The sequence below is a fragment of the Dama dama genome, chromosome 19 (genome assembly GCF_033118175.1).
Source record: "Dama dama isolate Ldn47 chromosome 19, ASM3311817v1, whole genome shotgun sequence".
Taxonomy (NCBI): domain Eukaryota; kingdom Metazoa; phylum Chordata; class Mammalia; order Artiodactyla; family Cervidae; genus Dama; species Dama dama.
This window is the reverse complement of record NC_083699.1, coordinates 29,758,277-29,781,750: the sequence shown is the minus strand read 5'-3', so window position 1 is coordinate 29,781,750 and position 23,474 is coordinate 29,758,277. Positions and strand designations below refer to the sequence as shown.

General features: G+C 35.0%; 1 protein-coding gene across 8 annotated transcripts in view; it reads left to right on the top strand.

The window, feature by feature from the left end:
* TBL1XR1 (TBL1X/Y related 1) overlaps nt 1-22,754 on the top strand; it is a 168,144-nt gene extending 145,390 nt beyond the window's left edge. For all 8 annotated transcript variants that reach the window (XM_061166612.1, XM_061166613.1, XM_061166610.1 and 5 more), the window contains 7 exons: nt 303-363; nt 9,565-9,686; nt 9,833-9,907; nt 13,518-13,645; nt 14,214-14,379; nt 16,952-17,053; nt 17,898-22,754. In XM_061166612.1, coding sequence (XP_061022595.1) covers nt 303-363; nt 9,565-9,686; nt 9,833-9,907; nt 13,518-13,645; nt 14,214-14,379; nt 16,952-17,053; nt 17,898-17,924 — 681 coding nt within the window. In that variant the 3' untranslated portion in view covers nt 17,925-22,754. The remainder of the gene's footprint in view (nt 1-302; nt 364-9,564; nt 9,687-9,832; nt 9,908-13,517; nt 13,646-14,213; nt 14,380-16,951; nt 17,054-17,897) is intronic.
* The last annotated feature ends 720 nt before the right edge of the window (nt 22,755-23,474 follow it).

Sequence of the window (23,474 nt, the reverse complement as noted above, 5' to 3'; positions counted from 1 at the left end):
CATTAAATACACTACTACAATGGAGTTTCTTAATCTAATACAATGTTTGGTACTTTGCAGACAACCAATAATTGTTACTTGAAGTAAGTTGACTGATGAAAAGTCTCCAGGGTAGAATTAAACTGCTTAACAGTTTAATTTAAACATCCTTTCCCTGCTCCCAGTGGAATATAGCCTCATTGTACTAAAAGTAAATGTTAAATGCACTCTGACATTTCATATTGCTTTAGTATGATGAGGCATTTAATTTATGTATATATGATAAACTTTTCTTAGCAATGTATTTTTCTTTTCTATCTTAGACTACAATTATTTGGGATGCACATACTGGTGAAGCCAAGCAACAATTTCCTTTTCATTCAGGTAAATCTTCACAATTTACATGAGGACTTTTAGATCTTTCTTTTGTTTTCCTAATTAAACTTTTAATAGCATATAATTCATCTAAAATCTTGAACTATCAAATGTAAGTTTTGTTACTAGTCCTTTGAGGAGTTGATGTTCAGTGGCTTTCAGATAATTAATCATCAGAGGATCATCAAATGTTTTCTGTGAAATGTACCATAAAAAAGCATTTTCAGCCTGGTGCCATTAGAGTTAGTAATATTTAATGGTAAGAAAATGGATTTTTGATCCAGGATGCCTAGGTGTGCTTGTGAATCCCACTCCACTTAATAGGCTTCAAGATTGAGAGAGTCACTGAACCTTTCTGAGCCGTATTTTCTCAACCTGTAAACGAGGGATAAAAATGATACCGTTTGAGTAAGCACATAAGACTAATACATATATATGAAAATTCTGCATAAACTCTTACCAATTTAGGTATTGTCATGTTTTATTTTAATTTATGTATCTAAATCGGTCCTCTTGCTTACCTAAAATAAAAATTATAAGGCTTTCCCGATATTGCTGGAACTTCGGTGCTTTAGATATTTTTCTCTTTTAGGAAATAATTTGATACTTAAATCAGATAAATCTGATCTCCAAAATAGTGTGCTTCTTTCGCCATGATAATATGGCCGTGCAGCAGGGCATACATCCGGATGTGTAGAGACACCTTGATTTTAGCACCAACACTCTTGTGCATCTTAGAACTTTGTTCCTGCTTTCAGGGGGTTTCTGAGAACAGAAACTGATGTCAAACTGGAACAAGAACCCTAGTCATGTTTAGAAGAGTAGTTTTAGAACTGCCTGATTTAATTGCATCATGCACGATTGTGTTGTGGTTGGAAAGAGTTTTAAATTGGAGGCCGAGTTCAGTAGTTCTGGTGTTTTCAAGGCTTTGGTCATACCCTTTTTACAGTCAACGGCACAGTGTTACCTTTTAAATTGAAATACACAGCTTTTGGCAGTTTGCTTTTTTGTATTTCTCTATATTTGGTGTGATTCAATAAGTCAAACAAGGCACAAAATGATTTTTCAGTAGTATCTGAGTGGCATAATTTTGCAAGTATTGTGTTGAACAATTCAGCTTAATTAAAGCTTATCACATTAATAAATATTTACACATAAGTTTCTGTTCACCTGTTTTAATCTCTTTCCGCCTTTGCCTCTAGTCCTCAACCAGATAGAATTCTCTTAGACCTCTGACCGTTCTGCCTAAAAATTTTTCCTACATCCTGGGAATGGTGGAAAATTGAAATAAGTGGGTGTGGCACTGTTAGGAGTTGCTTTATGATGTGCGCCACCTTTGTGTTGGAGGTGATGCTCTTTATACACGATCCCATTTAGTCTTGGCTACAACCCAAAGAGGTAGATGATGTAGAAGTCATTTTACAGACAAAGAGCCATTTTACCTGTGATATTCTTTCCTGCCATGCTTTTTTTATTTTTTAAATGGCTTTATTGAGGGAGGTGTGTGTGTGTTAAGTCACATAGTTGTCTCCAACTCTTTGCAACCCCACGGACTGTAACCCACCAGGCTCCTTCTGTCTGGGATTCTCCAGGCGAGAAGACTGGAGTGGGTTCCTTTTCCTTTCTCCAGGGGCTCTTCTCGTCCCAGGGATCTAACCCAGGTCTCCTGCATTACGGGCAAATTCTTTACCATCTAAGCCACCAGGGAAGCCCTTATTGAGGTATAATTGATGTAAAATTGTCTATACATATTTAAATTGCACAGTGTGATGTGTTTTGGCATGTGTGTGTGTATATATATATATATATATATTTTTTTTTTTACGCACACATCACTGAAACTATCACCACACTTACGACAATGCATTTATTAGCTTCAGAAGTTTCCTCCTGCTCCTTTGAAATCATTTTCTGCCACTTCTCCAGGTGACCACTGAAACTCTGTCACCAGAAATGAGTTTACATTATATAAATAGAATTACACAGTATATATCCTTTTTGGATCTGGTTTCTTTCATTATGCATAATTATTTTGCATTCCTTTTGATGTATGAATAGGATTCCATTATGTGAATATACCAGTTTGTTTATCCATTTACCTGTTGAAGCAAGTTGTTTTCCAGATTTTAGCTATTACAAATAATACTGCTAAGAACATTCATTTTCTTGTCTTCTTATGAACTTGTGTTTTCATTTCGCTGTGTGAAGACCCAAAAAAGTGGCTAGATACATGGTTGGTCTGTGTTTTACTTGCTAATAAAGTGCTGGACTGTTTTCCAGAGTTCGTTTTCCTAACTGGTTTACAGTCTCAGCATCAGTGGGTATTCCAGTCCCTCCATACCCTTGCCAGCACTTGGTATATGATCAGTCTTTTTAATTGTAGCCCCTCTAATGAGTGTGTCGTGGTATCTCACTGTGGTTTTATTTGTAGTTCCTAATGATTAATGATGTTGAAGCATCTTGTCATGTGTTAATTTATCATCTGTATGTCTTCTTTGGTGAAGTATCTTTTTCTTTTGCTTGATACAGAAGTTGAGGTCACTGATTTGAAACCTTTCTACTTTTCCAGTGGGGATCTGACATTCAGTGCTGTAAATTTATCTCTTACTACTACTTAGTGACACCTCACAATTTTTCAGATATTGTGATTTCATTCAGTTCAGAATACTTTCTGAAGTAATTTTGATTCAGCGTATTAATTTCTGAATAATTGGAAAATTTCTGAGGTCTTTGTAGCATTGCTTTCTAGTTTTTAATAAAAAATTTTCATTTTACTTTTGATTGCACTAGATCTTCATTGTTGTGTGTAGGCTTTTTCTAGTTGTGGAGATTGGGGGCTACTCTAGTCACGGGCACGGGCTTCTTGTCACAGTGGCTTCTTGTTGCGGAGTGCGGCCCTGTGGTGCACGGGCTTCAGTATTTGAGGCTCGCAGGCTCCAGAGCGCAGGCTTAGTAGTTGTGGCGCACGAGCTTTTTGCCCTGCAGTGTGTGGGATCTTCACAGGCCAGGAATCGAAGGAACCCAGTGTCCCCTGCATTGTAAGGCGGATTCTTAACCACAGGACCGCCAGCGAAGCCCGCTTTCTAATATGATTCCATTGTTCATACGAATGTCAGGAGGGTCAAGATGTTTCATAAGGTGGTTCAAATCTTTTATAGCCTTAACTGATTGTTCTGTCTACTTACACCACCTGTTATTGAGAGAAGGGTTTTGAAATCGTCAATAATAATTGGAAAACACAGTTTCTAATTTCTTCTGTCACTTTTTGCTTTATCTATTTTGAAACAGTGCTATAAAGGACATTAACATTTAGAAATGTTGCATCCTCATGTTGAATTGATCCGTTTATCATTTTGTTAATGATCCTCTTTTTTTTTTTTTTTCCATTTTGTTTTTTGTGCTCTGCAACCTACTTAGTCTGATGTTAATGTAGCCCTTCAAGTTTCTTTTGGTTAGTGTTGGCATGGTATATGTTGCTCCATACTTTTACATTTGAAGTGTAATTTATGTAGGTATCATTTATTGCTTGTTTACTGAATATCAACTGCTGCCTTTTAATGGCAATATTTAGGCCCTTTACATTTAATGTGATTATTGATATGATTGCATTTAAATTAATATTTCTATTTATCTCTTCTTCTTTTCCTATTTTTCCACTTCATTTGGATTATATGAATATTTTTATAATTACATTTTTCCTCCTTTGGTGGGTTATTAACTATAAATCTTTTATTATAATGGTTGCATCAGGATTTAGAGTACACATCTTTAACTTAGCACAATATACTTTCAAGTGATATTTTAAAGAGATTAAATAATAATTATTTTTACTCATAGTTTCCAACTGTTCATTTTTTTGTGTATTTGCGTACACATCTAATTCATCTAGTATCATTTATTTTCTGCCTGAACTGCTTTAACATTCCTTACAATGCACATCTAATGCTGATGAATTCTTTCTATATATATGAACAAGTCTGTATTTCACCTTCATTATTGAAAGATTTTGTTGTTGTTGTTGAGTATAGAGTTCTTGGGTTGACAGGATTTTTTTCTTTCAGTACTTTAAAGAAATACTGCGGTGTTCTCTTATTTATACTATTTTCATTTTGAACTTGTTCCAGTTTTCATCCTTATTGCTCTGTAGTAATTTGTCTTGTTTTATCTGGTTGCTTTTAAGATTTTTCTGCTTACAAATGATTTTGTACAATTTGAATATATTGTGCCTTAGTTTAGTTTTCTTTGTTTCTTGTCCTTGAAGCTTCTTGCATGTCTTTGTACATAGTTTCCTTCAAATGAAAAAAATTTTTTGACCATTATTTTTTAAAAATATCCTGCTTCCTCCCCACATTTTTTTTTAACTGGCAGTTTTGAATGTTTTATTAGTCTGCTTGATTTCCCGTAATACTCTTCATTTTTTATCCAGTATTTTTTTCAGGTGTGCTCAGTCGTGTCAACTCTCTGCGACCCCATGGACTGTATTAGCCCACCAGGCTTCTCTGTCCATGGGATCCTCCAGGCAGGAATACTGGAATGGGTTGCCCTTTTGAACCCACATCTCTTGCATCTCCTGTATTGGCAGGCAGATTCTTTACCACTAGCACCACCTGACAAGTGGGATAATTCCTATGCTGGTTTTCAAGTTTACACTTCTTTTCTTCTACGTATTTGTGAACTTTCTTCTGGCACATTGTTAAATTACCTGGAAACGGTCTGATCCTTTGGGTCACGCTTATGAAACTTGTTAAATGACAGGGGAACAGTGCTCAGTGTAGGGCTAATTATTTCCTGGTACTGAGGCAAGAACCTAGATGTGCTCAAACCAGTGTTCCCTGAATCAAGAGGTTTTCTAGCCTGCTGCATGTTCCAGTCTTGAGTATCAGGCGTTGTTTCTTCTGATCCCTTTCAGTGGTTCTTCCCAGGCTCAGCTGGTATCTTCACACACGTCCGCTGGTTAGTACTCTGACTCTGTGAGTCGGGCCGCCGCAGGTCTTCAGAATTCTGTCTGCACTGCTCTCCTTTCTTGTGCTGTGAATTCTAGCTGCCTGTGGCTCTCTAGATTCTGAGCTTTATCTCTTCCCCTCAGGAATTTCATTAATCTCTTCATTAGGGAGATCCCTCTTCCCTGGGCCAAGATCTGGATGTTTTTCCAAATCATATGAGCAGTTAGAGGCACATTGTTGGTTGATTTCCTTCTCTCCAGAACCACTGTCCTTTGTTGTGTCATACCAGAGTCTTCCCTGGTGGCTCAGATGGTAAAAAATCCTTTTGCAATGCAGGAGACCCGGGTTTGATCCCTGGGTCAGGAGGATGCCCTGGAGAAGGGAATGGTAACCCACTCCAGTCTTCTTGTCTGGAGGAGTCCATGGATAGAGGAGCCTGGCACGCTGTGGTCCGTGGAGTCTCAAATAGTTGGACACAACTGAGCAACTAACACTAGCACTAACCCAGAGTCTTGAACTGTTGTTTCATACATTTTGTAAGTGTTGGGCTATTTTGGGCAGGAGGTAAATTTGTTTCCTGTTATCCCATCTTGACCAGGAATGAAAGTCTACCATGCTTTTAAAATTACCTACCATATTCTAATTCCTATACTATATTTTTATCCATATACTCTTACATAAAGCATAAATCATGATTATAGATGAATTAACCATTTCCTATTCATTAGGATAGCTGTAAAAAATAACAGTGTTCACAATGATGTGGAGAAATCAGAATCCTTATACTTTGTTAGTAGGTATGTAAAATGGTACATTTGTGGAAAAGAGTATGACAGTTCTTCAAAAAGCTAAACATAGAATTACCATTACCAGCAGTTCTCCTCCTAGGTAATTGAAGGCAGGAACTTGAATGAATTCATATCAGTATTGATAGCATTGTTCACAGTAGCCAAAGGGTGAGAACAACACACTGTCCATGAGCAGATGAGTGGATGAGCAGAATGGGGTCTCTATAGACATGGATTATTATTCAGCCACAAAAAAGAATTAATTTCTGGTACATGCTGCAACACCAGAGAACTTGTATACCTTATGCTAAGTGAAGTAAATCATACATAACTTTAAAAGTAAAGATTCAAGATTACAGAGGCTGGGAGGAGGGTGAAATGGAGAGTTATTGCTTAATGGTTACAGAATTTCTGTTTGGGGTGATGAAGAACTTTTGAAAATAGTGGTGATGATTGTACAATATTGTGAATGTAATTGATACAGCTGAATTGTACACTTAATTAAATGACAAATTTCATGTTATGTATGACCACAATATTTTAAAACTATTGTAATATACTAAAAACCATTGAATTGCACACTTTAAATGGATGAAATGTATGATATATGAATTATATCTCAGTGAAGCTGTTTTTTGAAAAAGGTAAATGAATATTAAATGCCTTTTTCCCTTCCCTCATAAGTTTATTTATTACCTTTCTAGATTATGAAAGATGCATGGGTTAACAAAAAATAAATCAGAATTGGAGGACACAGAGATAGAATCTTAGTTCCAGGATTTTTTTTTTTTTTTGCTGCACCTTGCAACTTGCAGGATCCTTGTTCCCCAACCAAGGATCAGACCCGTGCCCCCTGCAGTGGAAGAGCAGAGTGCTAACCACTGGACCACCAGGGAGTTCCAGCTCCAGGAATTTAGAAGATTGTGTAACCCTAGGCCAATTAACTTTTCTTAGCCTTTTTCATCATAGGAAAAATGAAACCAATAATAGTAAATATACCTCTCACATATTACCTAAATAAAAATGAATTTTATGTTAGAGATATGTTTCTATCCTGAAGGACTTACATTACCTAGAGACATTTTAAAATTTTAGGAATAAAATATAAAGTAAGGAGGGATGGCTTCTTAGATCACACCAACCTATAATCATTGTATCTTATGAGCCAAGCATATCACAGAACATTAATCATACAACTCATGTCTCAGCATTCTCCAGCTTCCTTCAGTTATCTTTATCTGGTTATACGGTTGGTCTTTGTTTTGTTCTGAACCTAATGGTGTATTTGTTTAAATACCATTTCTAATTTTCTCAGCCGCCTATCTAACGTTTTCAGATGATGCTCTACCAAATTGATACCCTGGTGGAGCACAACAGATACTTGGCCTTCTTCATAGCATTTTATTATATAATTTTTACTTGTCCTTTAAATTATTTACATTTTTGGCACCCCCCCCCCCCATACACACACACACACACACACACACAATTTTTTTTTTTTTTTTTTTGGTTGCACTGGGTCTTTGTTGCTGCAGTTAGGCATTCTATAGTTGCAGCGAATAGGGGCCACTCTTCGTTGTGGTGTGTGAGCTTCTCATTGCATCGACTTCTCTTGTTGCAGAGCAGAGCTCAGTAGTGGTGGTACGTGAGCCTGGTTGCTCCGCAGCCTGTGAAATTTGCCCAAACCAGGGATCGAACCCGTGTCCCCTGCATTGGCAGGCAAACCCTTATCTACTATGCCACCAGGGAAGTCCTTTCCCCCACTTCTTAACACTATAATAAATTATCATATAAGCATTTTGTTAAAATTATTTTTCAGAGTTGTATCTTAATAATATTTAATGTCAAAATGAAGGTGTAGTTACTGATTCCAATTCCAGAGCACAAAGACAAAATCTAAACCAGGTAATTCAAGAAAGGGAACAAAATATAAGGAAACTCTTGCAGAAGTCTTACAAGAGTGAAGAATAGAGTAGGAGGTAACTCAGAGTTTAACCACTGCGGTAAACGTAAGACTGGAGAGGAAATGATAGGATCCAACTACCCAGTGGGAATGGTGTCTTTAGAGAATAGGCTGTCTGGTGAGAATAGGCACCGTGGAGCAAGCAGAGTCACTGCCAGAGACCCAGTCTTAGAGAGTCCACGAGACCTGTCTACCCTCTTTGTCCTGACCTTGGACTTCTGAGAGTTTCTTCCACTGAATGAGCCCATCTGGGGTACTGCAGGCATGGGGACCTGAAATATGTGATGTCCTGGTGGCAGAGGAGGGCAGGGCAGAGCGAGGGGAGGAGGTTGTCTGCATTGCTCTAAGAGGTGGTGGTGCACCTAAATAACAGCTTACCAGACACAGTGCTGATCAAAGTGGGCCAGTGTTTTTGTTCACTGACTTAGTTGGATTCTCCCAGAAGCAGGATGACAAAGAGGAAAGGAGCCAAGGAAGGGAGCAGTTTCTTGTGACAAAGGTCTAGAGTCAACCTAATTCATACAGGGCTCCGAAGCGTTTGTTATATATTGATTTTTACTTGTCTTGCCAAGTGAGTTTCATTTCTGATTCTCACCTTTCCCCCAACCACCTACTGCCTGCTCTAAATGCAGTGTTTTTGGTGTGCTTCTGTTGCTTAACCCAGTTACTTGCTATCATTACCTTAGTCTGCATTGCTAATTATAGAGAAACTTTGCACTTTGCAACATGGGAAAATGAGAAAGGAAAGAATCTTTAATCATTTCAGAGCTAAAGTATTAAATGCCAGCCAGCTTTTGGACCTCTGAAGTTTTAAATTCAATGATGTAGAATTTAAGATATATTTGACAAGAGTCACTTAGAAGAAAAATGTATTTGCCAATCATGCAATACTCCCATTTATCAGTTAAGTAGATAGTGGAAATGGTACTTACTCAGTGTAACATTTGTCTCACTTGTAATTTACAAAGACCTTCCATACACATTATCTAACTTGATGTTCACAATATCCTTGAGTACTAAGCATAAAGGTTTTTAATCCCCATTTTTTAGAAGAGAAAAATAGCATGAGAGCTGACTTGCTTATAAGGGCCCATTAGTTAGGGAATAGCAAAACAAGACTTCTTATCCATTGAGCGCTCACAGAATTTTAGAAACAAAAGGAAATGTAGCATCACATTTAATTTTATTCTTTTAGAAATGAGGCACCAAGAGTCCAGTGCTAGTAATTACAGAGCAAGCTCTCAGGAACCCTCATCTCCTGGTGGCCAGTGTACTTTCTATTAGGCTGTGTCTCACATAGAGACAACCAAACTGAAATGTATTAATATTTGTGATATTTAAGTACCATAATCTTAAAAATTCTATTAATATAAAAAGTAATAAAGCAAATCATTTAAGTTCTTAATGTCCAGCAACGTTTTAAAACTAAAGCACCAAAAAAATAAAAATAAAAATAAAGCACCTAGATTTCAGTACATGTGGAATGAATGCAAACCTGGCCTTTTTTCCTTCGCAGCACCAGCATTGGATGTTGACTGGCAGAGCAACAACACTTTTGCTTCTTGTAGTACAGATATGTGCATTCATGTCTGTAAATTAGGACAAGACAGACCTATTAAAACATTCCAGGGACACACGGTGAGAAACTTCTTTTTTCTCCCTCCTTTAAAGCAATTATGATGAATAAGTAATGTTTCAGAGTGGTTTTGAAGTATGTATGTTTAATACCCAAAGAACAACCAAGTCTATGAAATGAAAATGTAAATGTTTACTGTTATTTTTAGAATGAAGTAAATGCTATCAAATGGGACCCAACTGGCAATCTCCTGGCATCCTGTTCTGATGACATGACCTTGAAGGTAATTCAGATAGTAGGGAGGAAGGGGGCTGAGGAGTTACACAGTGTGGCTGCTCTGGCTGTTTAAAGATTGTTCAGAATGTGTCTCTTATAGTTGGGAATTATGATACTAAGATTTGTGCTATTATAAATTGTCTTCGCTAGTAACGAGTCATATTTTGGTACAATGAAAGGTTATTTGCTCACGTAAAGATCTGACTCATAGGTAGTGAATGAAGATCTTTGTAGGATTCATGGATTTGACTGATATTCTGAGCAATGTATTAATTGTTTTTGCTGTGGTGTGAATATATATCACCCTTGCTGGAAAACTGATGTGTAGTGGATGTGTAGCTTAATTGGTAAGTGAGCATAGTTGACATGTCAGAATTCACGTCTCAATATGAGTTTACATTTTTCTTGTTGTATAACTAAAAGTAAAAACTATCACCTAGCCCCTGTGTATATCACATACCAGAATTAAGGAGGGGGGAAGCTTTTTGAGATAAAGAAAAATATAGTAATCTTCAAAATTAATGAAGCTTGAGCTCTATAAAGTGAAGTCGCTCAGTCGTGTCTGACTGCAACCCCATGGACTGTAGCCTACCAGGCCCCTCCGTTCATGGGATTTTACAGGCAAGGGTACTGGAGTTGCCATTTCCTTCTCCATTGAGCTCTATACTTCATCACATTAACTCTACTAAAAATAATTTACACTTGACTTTACAATGACACTGGCTACAAACATGATAACCTTTATAGATAGGATAATCATGAAGGAAAACCGTTTTTCCTCTTCCCATGAACAGACTAAATGTAACCTTGGTAACCTGGTGGGTTTTTTCCCTTAAATACCTGCTGTGTTTTTAGTTAAGTTTTCTCAAGTCTGGACTCCCTTGTAAGCGTTGCTGATAAAAATACTTTTCTTCACACTTTTATTTGTGAGATTACTTTGCAAGTGTGTGTGTGCATGCGTGTGCACACACGTGCTCACTCAGTCGTGTGTGAGGACTATAGCCCACCAGGCTCCTCTGTGGAATTTTCCAGGCAAAAATACTCCAGGGACTGAACCCGCATCTCTGTGTCTCCTGCATGGGCAGGCAGATTCTTTACCACTGTGCCACCTGGAACCCTTGCATGTGCATACATTATACTTATAAAATGAATAAAGAACAAAAAACTTATTGGGGAGCAGAGTGTGGCACATAAAAGGAAATGAAAGAAGGCCAGTGGCTACTCTGAGCTACTGATTTGCAGTTCAAGAGATATGTTTGAATTAGAAAGTGTTAGAGATTTTTTTTGTTGTTATTCAAAGAATAATAAAAGGTCATAGAATTTTAAAGCAGAAGCTATAAGGATGGATACTGTCTAGTGAAGCCATATTTTGGGAAGAAGGAACAGCAGATTAGTGAGAAGATTATGTTTAGCTTGGACAGTGCCTTTGAGTCATGCAAGTGGACATGAAGGCAGATCTGATGCTCAGAGAAGAACTCATTATGTCCTGAATGACATAATCATTCAGGAATTCTCAATAGATGGGTGGTCATTCAAAGCCCTGGGCGTAGACAGAGTTGTATAGGTAGAAAATATCAAGTAAAAGAAGAAGAAAGCTTTAAAAGTCTTAAACTGTGTAACATTTACCTGCTTTAAGAAGAATCAGGTTCCAAAGAAAACCTAGCAGGAATGACCTCAGTGGAAATTGTATGTATGTGTAGAGAAGAATATTTCAAGGGAGGTGTTGAAGAGAATGGTCAGCAGTATCAGTGCTATTTGGAAACTTTGTCTTTTGCGTTTATTTACATGGAGTTATGTATACCTGGGATACAAAACATTATGATAATGTTTCGTTATCTCAATTTCATTGCATAAGTGTGAATCCCAGCTAATTTTTGTTTCTTCATTGGCACTCGGGTTTGGTGTGTGTTTGTTTTTATATTTGGCAAGATTTTCCCTCTTGCCTTTATTGAGTGATTTTGTCAGAAATACTGTTGATACAGGTTTCTCTTAACTTTTGCTCAAAAACAATACGAGTTTTTAATCTGTATTGAATAATAAACATATTTTCAACTTGAGAAAAGTGTGTTTTCTGCTTACCATTTTAACTTTAATTATTGCCTTTTTAGTGTTTTTTTCTATATGGATCATTTAAAATTTCTAAATCTTATTATGGTGAGAACAGATGAGCTCTCCTTTTTAACAGATTTTTAAATGCACTATACAGTACTGTTATCTAAACACACTGTTGGATGGCAGATCTCCTGTGGGGCTGAATTTTATACTTTTTGAATAGCAACCCACCTCCACCACAACTCCTTGCTACCACCATTCGTTTTTTCTTCTTTTCCATTATTGTCTATTATAGGATATTAAGTGTGATTTCTGTGCTGTATACTATAGGACCTTACTGTTTACCCCGGCCATTCTTTTTTTTTTTTTGCTTTGATGAGTTTGATTCTTAGATACCTCATGTAAGTGAAATCATGCAATGTTTGTTTTTAAAATTTATTCATATTGTCCTATTGCATACTGCAGGATTAACATAGTCTGAATAGACTCCATTGTGTGTATACACATCTTTTCCTTTATCCATTCATCCTTTGTTGGACACTTAGGTCATTGCCATGTTTTGGCTTTTCTGGATAATGCTGCAGTGAACATGGGAGTACAGATACCACCTCAAGATCCTGATTTTATTTTATATATTTTATGTATATAGCCAGATGTGGAATTGCTGGTTCGTATAGAGATAGTTGTTAAAATTTGAGGGAGAACCTCCATACTGGTTTTCATAGTGGCTACACCATTTTGTATTCATTTATCAGCAGTTTATAAGGGTTCCAATTTCTCTATATTCTTGACAAAACTTTTAAAATGTATGGTAGCCATCTGACAGTTGTGAAGTGATATCTCGTAGCTTTGATTTGCATTTCCCTGATTATCTGTGACATTGAGCATCTCTTCATATAACCTGTTGGCCATTTGTATGTCGTCTTTGCAGGAATGTCAAGTCCTTTGTCCATTTTTAAATTGGTATTTTGCTGTTGAGTGGTAGGATTCCCTTACATATTTTGAAAGTTAACTCCTTATTGGATATATAGGTTGCAGTATTTTCTCTCATTCCATAGGTTGTTGCCCTTTTACTTTATTGACTGTTTTCTTTGCTGTGCAGAAACTTTTTAATTGTATATAGTCCCTCTTGCTTTTTTTTTTTTTTTTTGCTTTTATTGCCTATCCATATAGTTCCTGATTCTGAATTCTAAGAGGAAATTTATAATGTATATCTTTATTTTTAAAGGACAGCATAAAAGCTAATGCCTTTAATATTGTAGCATCATTACCCAAGGAAATTACTGAATGTTGATCTTTGTACCATCTGAAGCTTTCAAAACTAATCTTAGAACTACAATTTATTGAATCCTGAAGTCTCACAATACTGATTATTTAGAATGGACTTGAAGCTAATTTGTCATTTTTAAAAAACAAATATATTCTACTACATTTTAATTTCTTTGCATATATTCTCTTGATCTCTTGTTATGGTTATGCCACCTATTTTGGACTGGCAAGATCATATTATGAACGTATCCTTTTTGTGGAAAGATAATTTACACACACTTTTCTTTTTTGTTTAGATATGGAGTATGAAACAAGACAACTGTGTCCATGATTTGCAAGCACATAATAAAGAAATTTATACTATCAAATGGAGTCCAACAGGGCCAGGGACAAGCAATCCAAATGCCAACCTTATGTTAGCAAGGTAACATTTCTGCTTTGCTTTTCCTTTATGAGTCTTACAAAAAAGATTTCTTACATTATGGCAGAAAATTAGGAAAATTCAGTAAAATGGGGATGTATCCTGCAAGGAGTATTTTTTAAATGGGAACATTTAGACATAGAGTTTTATTATTTCAGCTTATAATGGATTTTGTTTCTGGAGATAGCAAATATTTACTGATAATATCAAATATTGATTAAAACCCAAGTAACTGAGGCATAATGCAATAAAGTTTTTTCAGCATCAAAATAAATAATAAGTATATATTCAATGTAGTGTTTTGTGAATCAATATAAAGGAGTTATTTAAAGAATAGAGAAATATAGTTAGCTCATTTATGTTTTCCAATTTACAGATGTGGAGATGCCCTTAATGAAAGCTGCCTCTTCTCCTTTTAGCTTTGTTTCCAGAACACTTTCTTCCTAACATCGCAGTCTACTTCTCATAAGGAATTTGTGGCTAGCTCTAAGGAAAGATGGTGATTATAGTTTGGGGGTGGGGCTGGGAATTTCATTACTTATAAAATCTTTTTTTTCCCCTCCTTTGTCAGTGCATCCTTTGATTCTACTGTTAGATTATGGGATGTAGACCGAGGAATTTGCATCCATACTTTGACAAAACACCAAGAGCCTGTGTACAGTGTAGCTTTCAGTCCTGATGGCAGGTATCTGGCGAGCGGTTCTTTTGACAAGTGTGTGCACATCTGGAACACACAGGTACGTCTGGGTTATTTGAAGAGTCACATCCTTATATGAGTAAGACGCACTTGTCTAAGCAAATTTTTTTTTTCCAATTTTGATCGTCATTCCTTTTGTGTTATTGATTCAGTTCTTAGTTTTTAAATGAGTATTTTTTGGTGGCATTTTTTATAGCTTAGTAAAGATCAAAACCATCTGAAGTGAGATTTTCATAATACAGACCAAAATTTAGAAATAAATTTAAATTCTTTGTTTTATTTTTTCAACAATTTTGCATATTTGCAGTTCTCATAAAGTATGAGAGTTTAAGATGCATTTATTTAGATAAATGATGTAATTTCTTTATTTTCTAAAAGAATTATCTTTGAAGAAGGTATATATGAGCAGGTAAAAAAAGGTACTAAAGGACAGGATTTTATGATTCAATACAAAATTTATCAGAGAGAAACTTAAAACTATACACTACATTTCTAGGGACAGTGATACAGAGATCTTTTCTTAAAAATGGAGAAAACAGTTTTGTGCTTTCATTCTTTTTCTTCTTTTCAGTGTTTTAGATTTACATGCCATATACTGTTTTCTTCAATAGCAGTTATGTGACTCTACCTGTCTCTGAATTATCGGTATAATTTTAATGAGTGTTACTTTGTAAGTCTCCCTATTAAGGCTCTTTTTTCGCCTTTAGTAGAGCTTTATAATTTCTTCATAAAGATCTTCTTTTATTAAAAATTTATTCTGAGGTGCCTTATGGATTTTATTGTTACTATGTATAGCATCTTTTAAAACATGTATTCCTTTTACTTACTGATGGTTACTCATATTTGGAACATTACAGATTTTGGCATGTTGATGTTGACTTCATCAACCCTGCTGAGCTCTTTAATCTTAATTATTTCCCTGCTTGCGAGATCTTAGTTCCCTGACCAGGGATCAGACCGTTGCCCCGTGAAGTGGAAGTACCAAGTCCTAACCATTGAACTACCAGAAAAGTCCCAGTCTTTCTGTTTTGATTGAATAGCAGAGACTTTATAGATAATCTGCCTATTGTATTATTTTCTGTCACTCATTTGCTCCATTTTGAGTACATTAATTTAAAATAAAATTTGGGTAGAGAACTGTAGAATTCTAAGGGAATGCTGTTAGACTTTTAAAGACATTTGAACAGCTATCCATACTATTTTGTTGTTTCACTATTGTGTATCAAAATGCCTTTTTTTTTTCTTTTAAGTTTGAAAATAATAAAATGCATCTTGTGAGATTTCATTGCAGGAAAAAGTCATTATTTTTTGTTCATATACATATGTGATATGTACGTGTGTGTGTGTGTGTGTGTGTGTGTAGTTTTTTTTTTTCCTTCTCATTACTTGGTTGATATGTTACCTAATCATTTGACAGATAAATTCTTATAGTCTGATCTGATCACAGATTTGAGTAAATGCTAAGAATCCCATGGCAGTTTTAATGTAGATAGCTCTTGCTTATTGACCTTGCTGTTTTGGTTCAATTATAGCCTAAGTTAAGCTTAGAAATTGGTAAGTACTATTGAAAGAAAGAGTTGGTTCTTTTTTAAACCCCACAGTTGACTCTATAGATTTTACTCTGAACGTGAGTTTATTTTAGATTTTGTTGATGCCACTCCTTTCCCTCCTAATTAATTGTAGATATTTAATGTCTGCTATAATCATACTTTTTCATTAATCTCTTAGATTGTGAGAAATTTTAGGTAAGAGAGAAAAAAACAGTAGAGTCTTCCCAATGTGATCAACTGTATCCATGCATCTGTGGTTTCTGTGGTTTCTGCAGTATTTCCAGACTGAACAGGAAAACAAGGAAAAATGGTCTCCCAGCTTAGTGATTAACTTAGGGCTGGCTCTGTCAGATGGTGTTTACAAGATATGTGTCTTGCTGCTATGTCATTTTTAGGTAGTTCTGATACTTCTAGTTTGAATTTTTTAGGTCACCATGAAGCTGACACATACTTTTCTTGTTTGTCAGAACAGAACACCGGAAGCATGTTTTTCAGTTTCTCATAGGAGAACCTCTTACCTTTGTCCTGTTTAATGACTTGTTTCCTAAGATAATATATTTTTGTACTGAGTTTAAATTATTGAATGGCAGCTGAGTGATTTTGATTACCATTACCAAAGGAATACAGTAATTGAGTTGTATTTATAAATTGGCTAAATTGATGATGAAATTGGTAGTGTTCCTGCTTATATGCTTCTTTTAAAATATCTTTTAGTAATAATGTACATATGCTCTTTTAGCTTTTTTATAATTCTTCTAGCTTTGGGATGCTTCTGGTGTCAAAGAGGCCAAAAGGATACCTTAGCTAAAAATGGTTATCAGTACTGGAGAAATTGTGTGTGTGTGTGTGTGTGTGTGAATGATCTGTTGAGAGCAGGTTAGTGCTACCATTTTTTGAAAGGATCGTCATATTACGTTTCTGGTATTTCAGAACTTGTGTTTCAAATTGAAGCTAAATCTTGCATTGGATTACTGGAAATAAAGCCATATGATATTTTGACCTCAACATTTGAACATACATAATAATTTATCATTTTTAAGTTTCTACTTCTCATTATTTTAGACAGGTGCTCTAGTTCACAGCTATAGGGGAACAGGTGGAATTTTTGAAGTTTGTTGGAATGCAGCAGGAGACAAGGTTGGAGCCAGTGCATCAGATGGTTCAGTAAGTATAACGAAGTTTTCCAGAGGGGTAAATGTGTGAGAGAGAGAGAAAGCATAGTGCATAAACGGGGCTTGTTGTGGTAGTGACTATCAAAGTGCTCTTTATAAGACAAATTTTATGATATGGGTATTCATCTTTTTCACTGAAGGCTCTATGCTTTTCATATTCGTTTCATTCAAATAATGTAAATATAATTTAGGGTATTTTTGCCAAAGAGTGCCTTCAAGATCAAGAAATGGAGTGTAAAACTTCATCAGTGAAATTAAGTATAGCATGGTATCTCTATGAGAGAGATTTGAACTTTTAACGCCTATTGCTAACCTTCTCTTGTAGAAGTGTGCTAGAAGGGGGCAATAGAGGCACTGAGGGTCTACATTGAGGAATGTGTGATACCAAGAGGCTTTCAGGGTGAGGCTGGCAATGTCTTTACAGAAATACTCCTTGTGGCTTCCAGAGTTCTGAAAGCAAAGGGAAGATGGAGAGAGTATAGCCGTTAGCTGTTTACTGAAGTGATACCTTAATATAATCTGTAGTATCTTTCATTAAAATTGAAGACATATAATAGAAAATGGTCTATTTTGAATGTATTTATTTCTACTTTTTAATTAACAGAAAGCAAATCTTAGAAATTTTAGCCATGGTTCTTCTGTAGTGTGAGCCCATGATTGTTTCCTCTGTCTTCTTTCACGTAGGTTATCTGATTGTTTATGTCCATTGCTGTGATTACTTTTATCAGTTTCATGAACTTGGAACTAAGAAATAGATTCCAAACTGTACTATAAAAAAGTTTAAAACGTACAATGAAATTCTTTACACACTGGTTGATTATTTTAATTTCTTACAGGTTTGTGTATTAGACCTTCGGAAATAGCGCTACTAGTTGGAAGCCATGGACCGACTATGAATGTGTATATAGCCAAAATGACTGTCCCCAACCCAAGTACTGCTATAGTCCCTCTTGAACCATGGCCAGTCCACTACAGCCAAATCTAAGAGAAATATATACATACAGTGTATATAAACAAAATTGCACCCTGAAGATGACAGAATTTTGTCACAGCTTGTGAATTCTGTTCACCAAGTGCTGGAATCTAATCTGCTGTGCCCCTAAAATAGCATTTAGAAGTTTTGGATATGAAAAACAGAAGAGAGAAAAAATATGCGTTATAAAAGCAGCCCATACATGTACCAGTTTTTGGATACTGATGACAGCCTTGTTTATCCCCTTTGAATCAGCAGACACCATGGATTATATTCTTTTTTCCCTTCAGTAGTTTAGCAGTTTGTATGTACAGAGAAAACGGACTTACAAAACTTGCAGCAGTAGTTTGTTCTTGCTTTTAAACTTTTTTTGGTTTAGTTTATGGATGCATGAAGTAAGGGAGTGAATCAGTTTCTTGTTTATATTTTTTTTCACCTTTTAAACAAAAAAATTCTTAAAAATATTTTAATGCATTCTTTTGAAGAGATAGATGTTTGGTACATTTATGGCTCCCAGAGCATATATTCAATTGGTGCATGTTGTAGAAGGGGAAATTGGAAATTAAATGGAACTATATGACTTTGGTCATGTCAATCTGTAAGACACATCAGTAAAAGGGTATTATGCTCTGTTTTTTGTTTTTGCTTTTGCTTTGTTTTTCTGTTGTGGGGTTTTTCTGTTTTGTTTTGTTTTTTTGGTGATGTGGCTTAAATGCAATAGTTTCTTTTTTTGGGACATATTTCTGCCAATTAAAGACTAGAAGGGCACAAAATTTTTTTTAATACCATAGAGAAGATGCATAAAAATATCTTCTGATGTTTTGTAGCCATAACTAAATTATGGTTAAAAATGTGCACTATTGTGAAAAGGAGCAAAGTAGGTTTGGGTTTTTTTGTTGTTTGTTTGTTTCTTTTACTTTGTTTTTTAAGAGATTAAAATGTTTCTGGATAAGGAGTAGCTTCTCCAAAGTGTCCATCATTCTGTGTAGAAGCTTAAATATGTAATGTAACCAAACTCCAGTATTAAAAATCTCTCATGTTATTTTTCTTTATACAAAGCAAGATAACGGCATATAACACTGCCATTACATGGCAAAATGTTTGCTACCTTAGTTTAAAAACAATCTTTAAAACGAAAGACTTGCTTCAAGGTGTTCTTAAATAGCAGTGATTCAAAAATTTTAAAAAAGGTATAATTGCACTAACCTCCCAGCTGCTCTGATTCTGCGTTTGTGGTACTTGTGACTACATTTTCTCAAATATAGGTAGATTTAAGCTGCTATGTTTTGTTTTTTTAGTAATCACTACTATATCATGTCTTTTACTCTGTTTATAATATCATGTATTTTCTTAAAGGTATAGGTATCAGATCAAACCTCCTCTTGTGCTCATGCAACTAAAAGCTAAAATATACAGAATTTACAAATGATAGCATGGGGCTATGTTTATATGTGTGATTAACAGGGTTTGTCATGATTAATGTAATAATTCAGAAGTGTCAGTTTTGAAGAGAATAGTTGTCAAATTTACTATCGCAAAAATTTTGATTAAGGAATATCATTTATTATCAAGCTTAGCAAATTTATAACACTATTTCTGTCACTAATTATTTGAAGCTTTTACTGCTAAAATTTTAACCTATGTTTTAAGTAGAAACTGATTTAACCCAAGTAATGCAGCTTTGATTTTCAGCATTTGTTGTTTTGCTATTTTTACAAAACAGCATTGATTGAAGCAAGTCTTGGTTTTACTAAGGTAGGATAGCATTTGCTATTGGTAAAGAGAATAAATACACTTAATTTCACAATACATTGTTATATGTACCCCAGTTGTTGTTAGTGGGGACTAAGATACTGTAATAATATTTTTTAAAATTTACATCCAGAGAGGCAGTCATTCATGATGGTTTTGTGCCAGCTCTTTTTAGGGTTTTGGATCACATTATAGATATTTAGAATTATTACCCTGTGACTTACGTAGGAAACCTAATATGCTGAGTATCTGGCACTTGAAATCCTGCTTTTATTGCTGGAGGTCCACATCTGTGGTTGACCTCTGTTGTTGTTTTAAAAAAAAATAAATAAAAATTTAAAAATCTGTGCAATAATTTTTAAATGTGCTCCCAGGAATAGACACAAATGTTTTGAGTATGTTTAAGCTGCATTTTCCTTTAGCGATGCATTTGTCAATTGCACTGAATTTAAATCTGAAAGTCAGAGGTGGTTATTGATAGTACTTTTTGTATTTTGATATGGACAATTTATTCATTTGCATACAGTTATTGACCTTTTTTCCCCAGCTGATTAAAGATAGTCACGAAGTTCTGCAGTATAGCTGCCAAAATCGACATGTTTATGGTGTTGTCATCGTCTCTGTTTGTTTGTTTGTTTGTTTGTTTCATCTTTAGGTATTTTACTTAAGCATAATAGCCACAGTAGAACATATAAAAGATTATAAATACAGAGCTTTATTATCCTGAAGTCATGGGTCTTTTAAGTATAAACTATCAGAAAGGTATCCATTTTGTAGGCTTGGGTTCTTTGTGAGCATCCAGTTGTTTCTTTTTTGCTGCTGTTCTCGATGTCATCATTGCCTGCTGATGTGCCACGATGCTGCTCCAGTAGACACAAGTGAGGTTGCCTCTGATTTGAGCAGTAACATGATTAAAAGAGACCAAGTTTCACAGCCTGTAAAGTTCTATATTTGGGGTTCTTGCTTATTTTTTCCTTCCTTTTTCTTTTTTTTTTTTCTTTTTGTCCAATCTAAGAACTTATCTGAAGATCTATTGATTCCAGTAGATTTTCTGTGGTGTTCATTATATGTCATTGTTGTATAGGCTACTGTAAGACACCTATAAGGAAAAATAGAGAGGAAAACTTAAATGAATAGAATACTCATTGATTAAAATAGAATAAAGAAAGAGCAGCTGTCATTCTTGAACATCATAAAGGAATATCTTTTTTTCTTCTTCATGTAGGATATCCCGTAAATTCTTACCTTTGTTCCATTCTCAGTTTACTGTCATTGATCGGGTACCATCATTAACTTTGACGTGACTTTTAGAAGTGATAACTTTTAATTTCCTAATAGGTCTTAGGGTGTACTGAATTCTGTTTTAATTAATTATTCTCTAGGTAAGTATGTTTTAGGATTAAACACCTTTTACAGATACTGAAAGTGCCTCCTTTTGTGGTGTAAAAAACAAATTATGGTGCAAAAAGTAATCATTAGATTGAATTACATGAAGGTTTTTTGCTTTTTGACATATAGAAATGTCAAGAGAAAGGCCAAAGATTTGTACTTTTTCACTTAACTTATAAAGCACTCCTTTTTTCCTTAAACTTACTTCTGTCAAATTAGATTTAATGAGAGAGTACTATTTTTAAGGAGCTATCTGTTTATGTAGAATGATTTTGTTAAGAGTAATGTAAACTATTACTGAATAGAGGCCTGAAGAGGAATGCATTTTTGCTGTTTAAAGGAATCAGAAATGACCGTTCTTATGTCAGCAAAGATGTTAAGTTTTACTAGATAAGCAGAAAAAATAAATCTCAAATGCAGTGCTATTTACTCTTTTCAAAACAGTTTTCATTTTCTTAAGCACATTGTACATTTCTGTAGAACCTGCATTTTTTCTTGCATGCTAAAAACGGTACTTGCATTTGGTGAATTACTGTTGACAATTTCCATAGAAATCCTGTTTCAGTGGACCAACATTGTGGCATGGCAGCAAATGCCAACATTTTGGGGAATAGCAGCAAATCTACAAGAGACCCTGGTTGGTTTTTTTGTTTGTTTTTTTCTTCTGAATCAGCAGGGATGGAAGGGGAGTAGGGAAGTTATGAATTACTCCTTCCGGTAATAGCTCTGACGTGTCACATTCAATATCAATTAAAAAAAAAAAAAAAAACATGAATCTAGTTAAGTGTAGAAGAGAGAGCAAAAAAAGAGGAAGTGTTCACTTTTTTAATACACTGATTTAGAAATTTGATGTCTTATATCAGTAGTTCTGAAGTATTAATAGCATTCTTTATTTCTGCCTTTATGTTGACAGTGTTGAAGCAGGGTGAATAACTCGGGCATATATATTTTTTTTAATTTTCTCGTAATCTGTTTCATGATGTTTTCTTTGGAGTTTATGGATAAGTTCAAGAAAACATTCTGCATGTTGTATCTAGTCTAATGTACTTATCCATCTCATCAAAAACAAAAACACGCAGACTGCATTTCGTAGCTCTGTAATCCCTAAATACAGAAGTAATTTTCTTCTTTCCTGACTTTGACATTGTAGCTATAATGTTCTAATTTTTGATTTCTACAAATCCTTTGGGTCTAATTCTGTGAGCCTACTTATAGCACTGGATTAAAATGTCTGCATCATTTCTTTAGTTATCCAGTTAACTTTAAAACTGTTGTAAAAGTGTAAACCAGCCCATGACAGTCTTTTGTACATGTTGAAGAACTTTGTTGTTCAGTTTTCATGACTGTTGTGTAAGGAAGACTGATACAGATACTCTATGCTGTCCTGGACCATGTTAATTACACTTGCGATGTATTTTGGTTCCACATCACAATGGTTTGTCCCCAATGACCCTTTTATCCTTTCTAGGCACATTTTTTGTTGTTGTTGTTGCAGTTTCCCTTTGCATTGTATTGCTTTGACAACTGTAATTTGAATCAGATCTGAAAGAGGTCCAGAATAAAATATATTTTGATATTATGTTGGCTGTGTACATATATAAAACCTTTGATACCTATGTAGTTTGTATGGACTATTTCCTAGTCAAGTAAAGGGAGAGGGATGCTCTTGTTTACAATTTCTTGTTTACATTTTATTGCAATTACTCCTCCGATGTTCTTTTGTAGAATAAAGTTTTTTGATCTGAGTTAGCCTTCATAACATAGAACATCATGTTGCTTCTCCCATGCTGGTGTTACCAATCATAACAACTGCCATCAGAACCCAAACCACTGTATTTCATAAATTTACTGTTTTACAAGACACACATAAAGTAAGCCCATAGGTAAAAGTGCAAATTTTACTATTTTATTACTTCTCATAGGAGATAAGATTTTTTAAATGAAGGGTAATTTACTATTTTTATTAAAGAATAATAGAGCATTTAATCAGCTAAGGAATAGCAATTACTTTTGAATTATTTTAAAAAATCAATATTGTACTTTAAAAGACATTGACATGATCAGACAGACAGAGTCATTTGATTAGCATGCATTTGAGCACAAAACAATGTGTATAAGTTGAAGATTTTTAGGACAGGGTGCTCAACTTCCTTAGTGCTCTTTTTTCTTCATAGATACCTACTATAATTTAATAATTTTCTTCCTTAGCTAGTGGTATATGTTGCTAACAAATCTTATAATCTGTGAGGAAAGATACTAGGCATCTTCCAGTTTTAATTAATCCCAGCTCCTTTAGAAT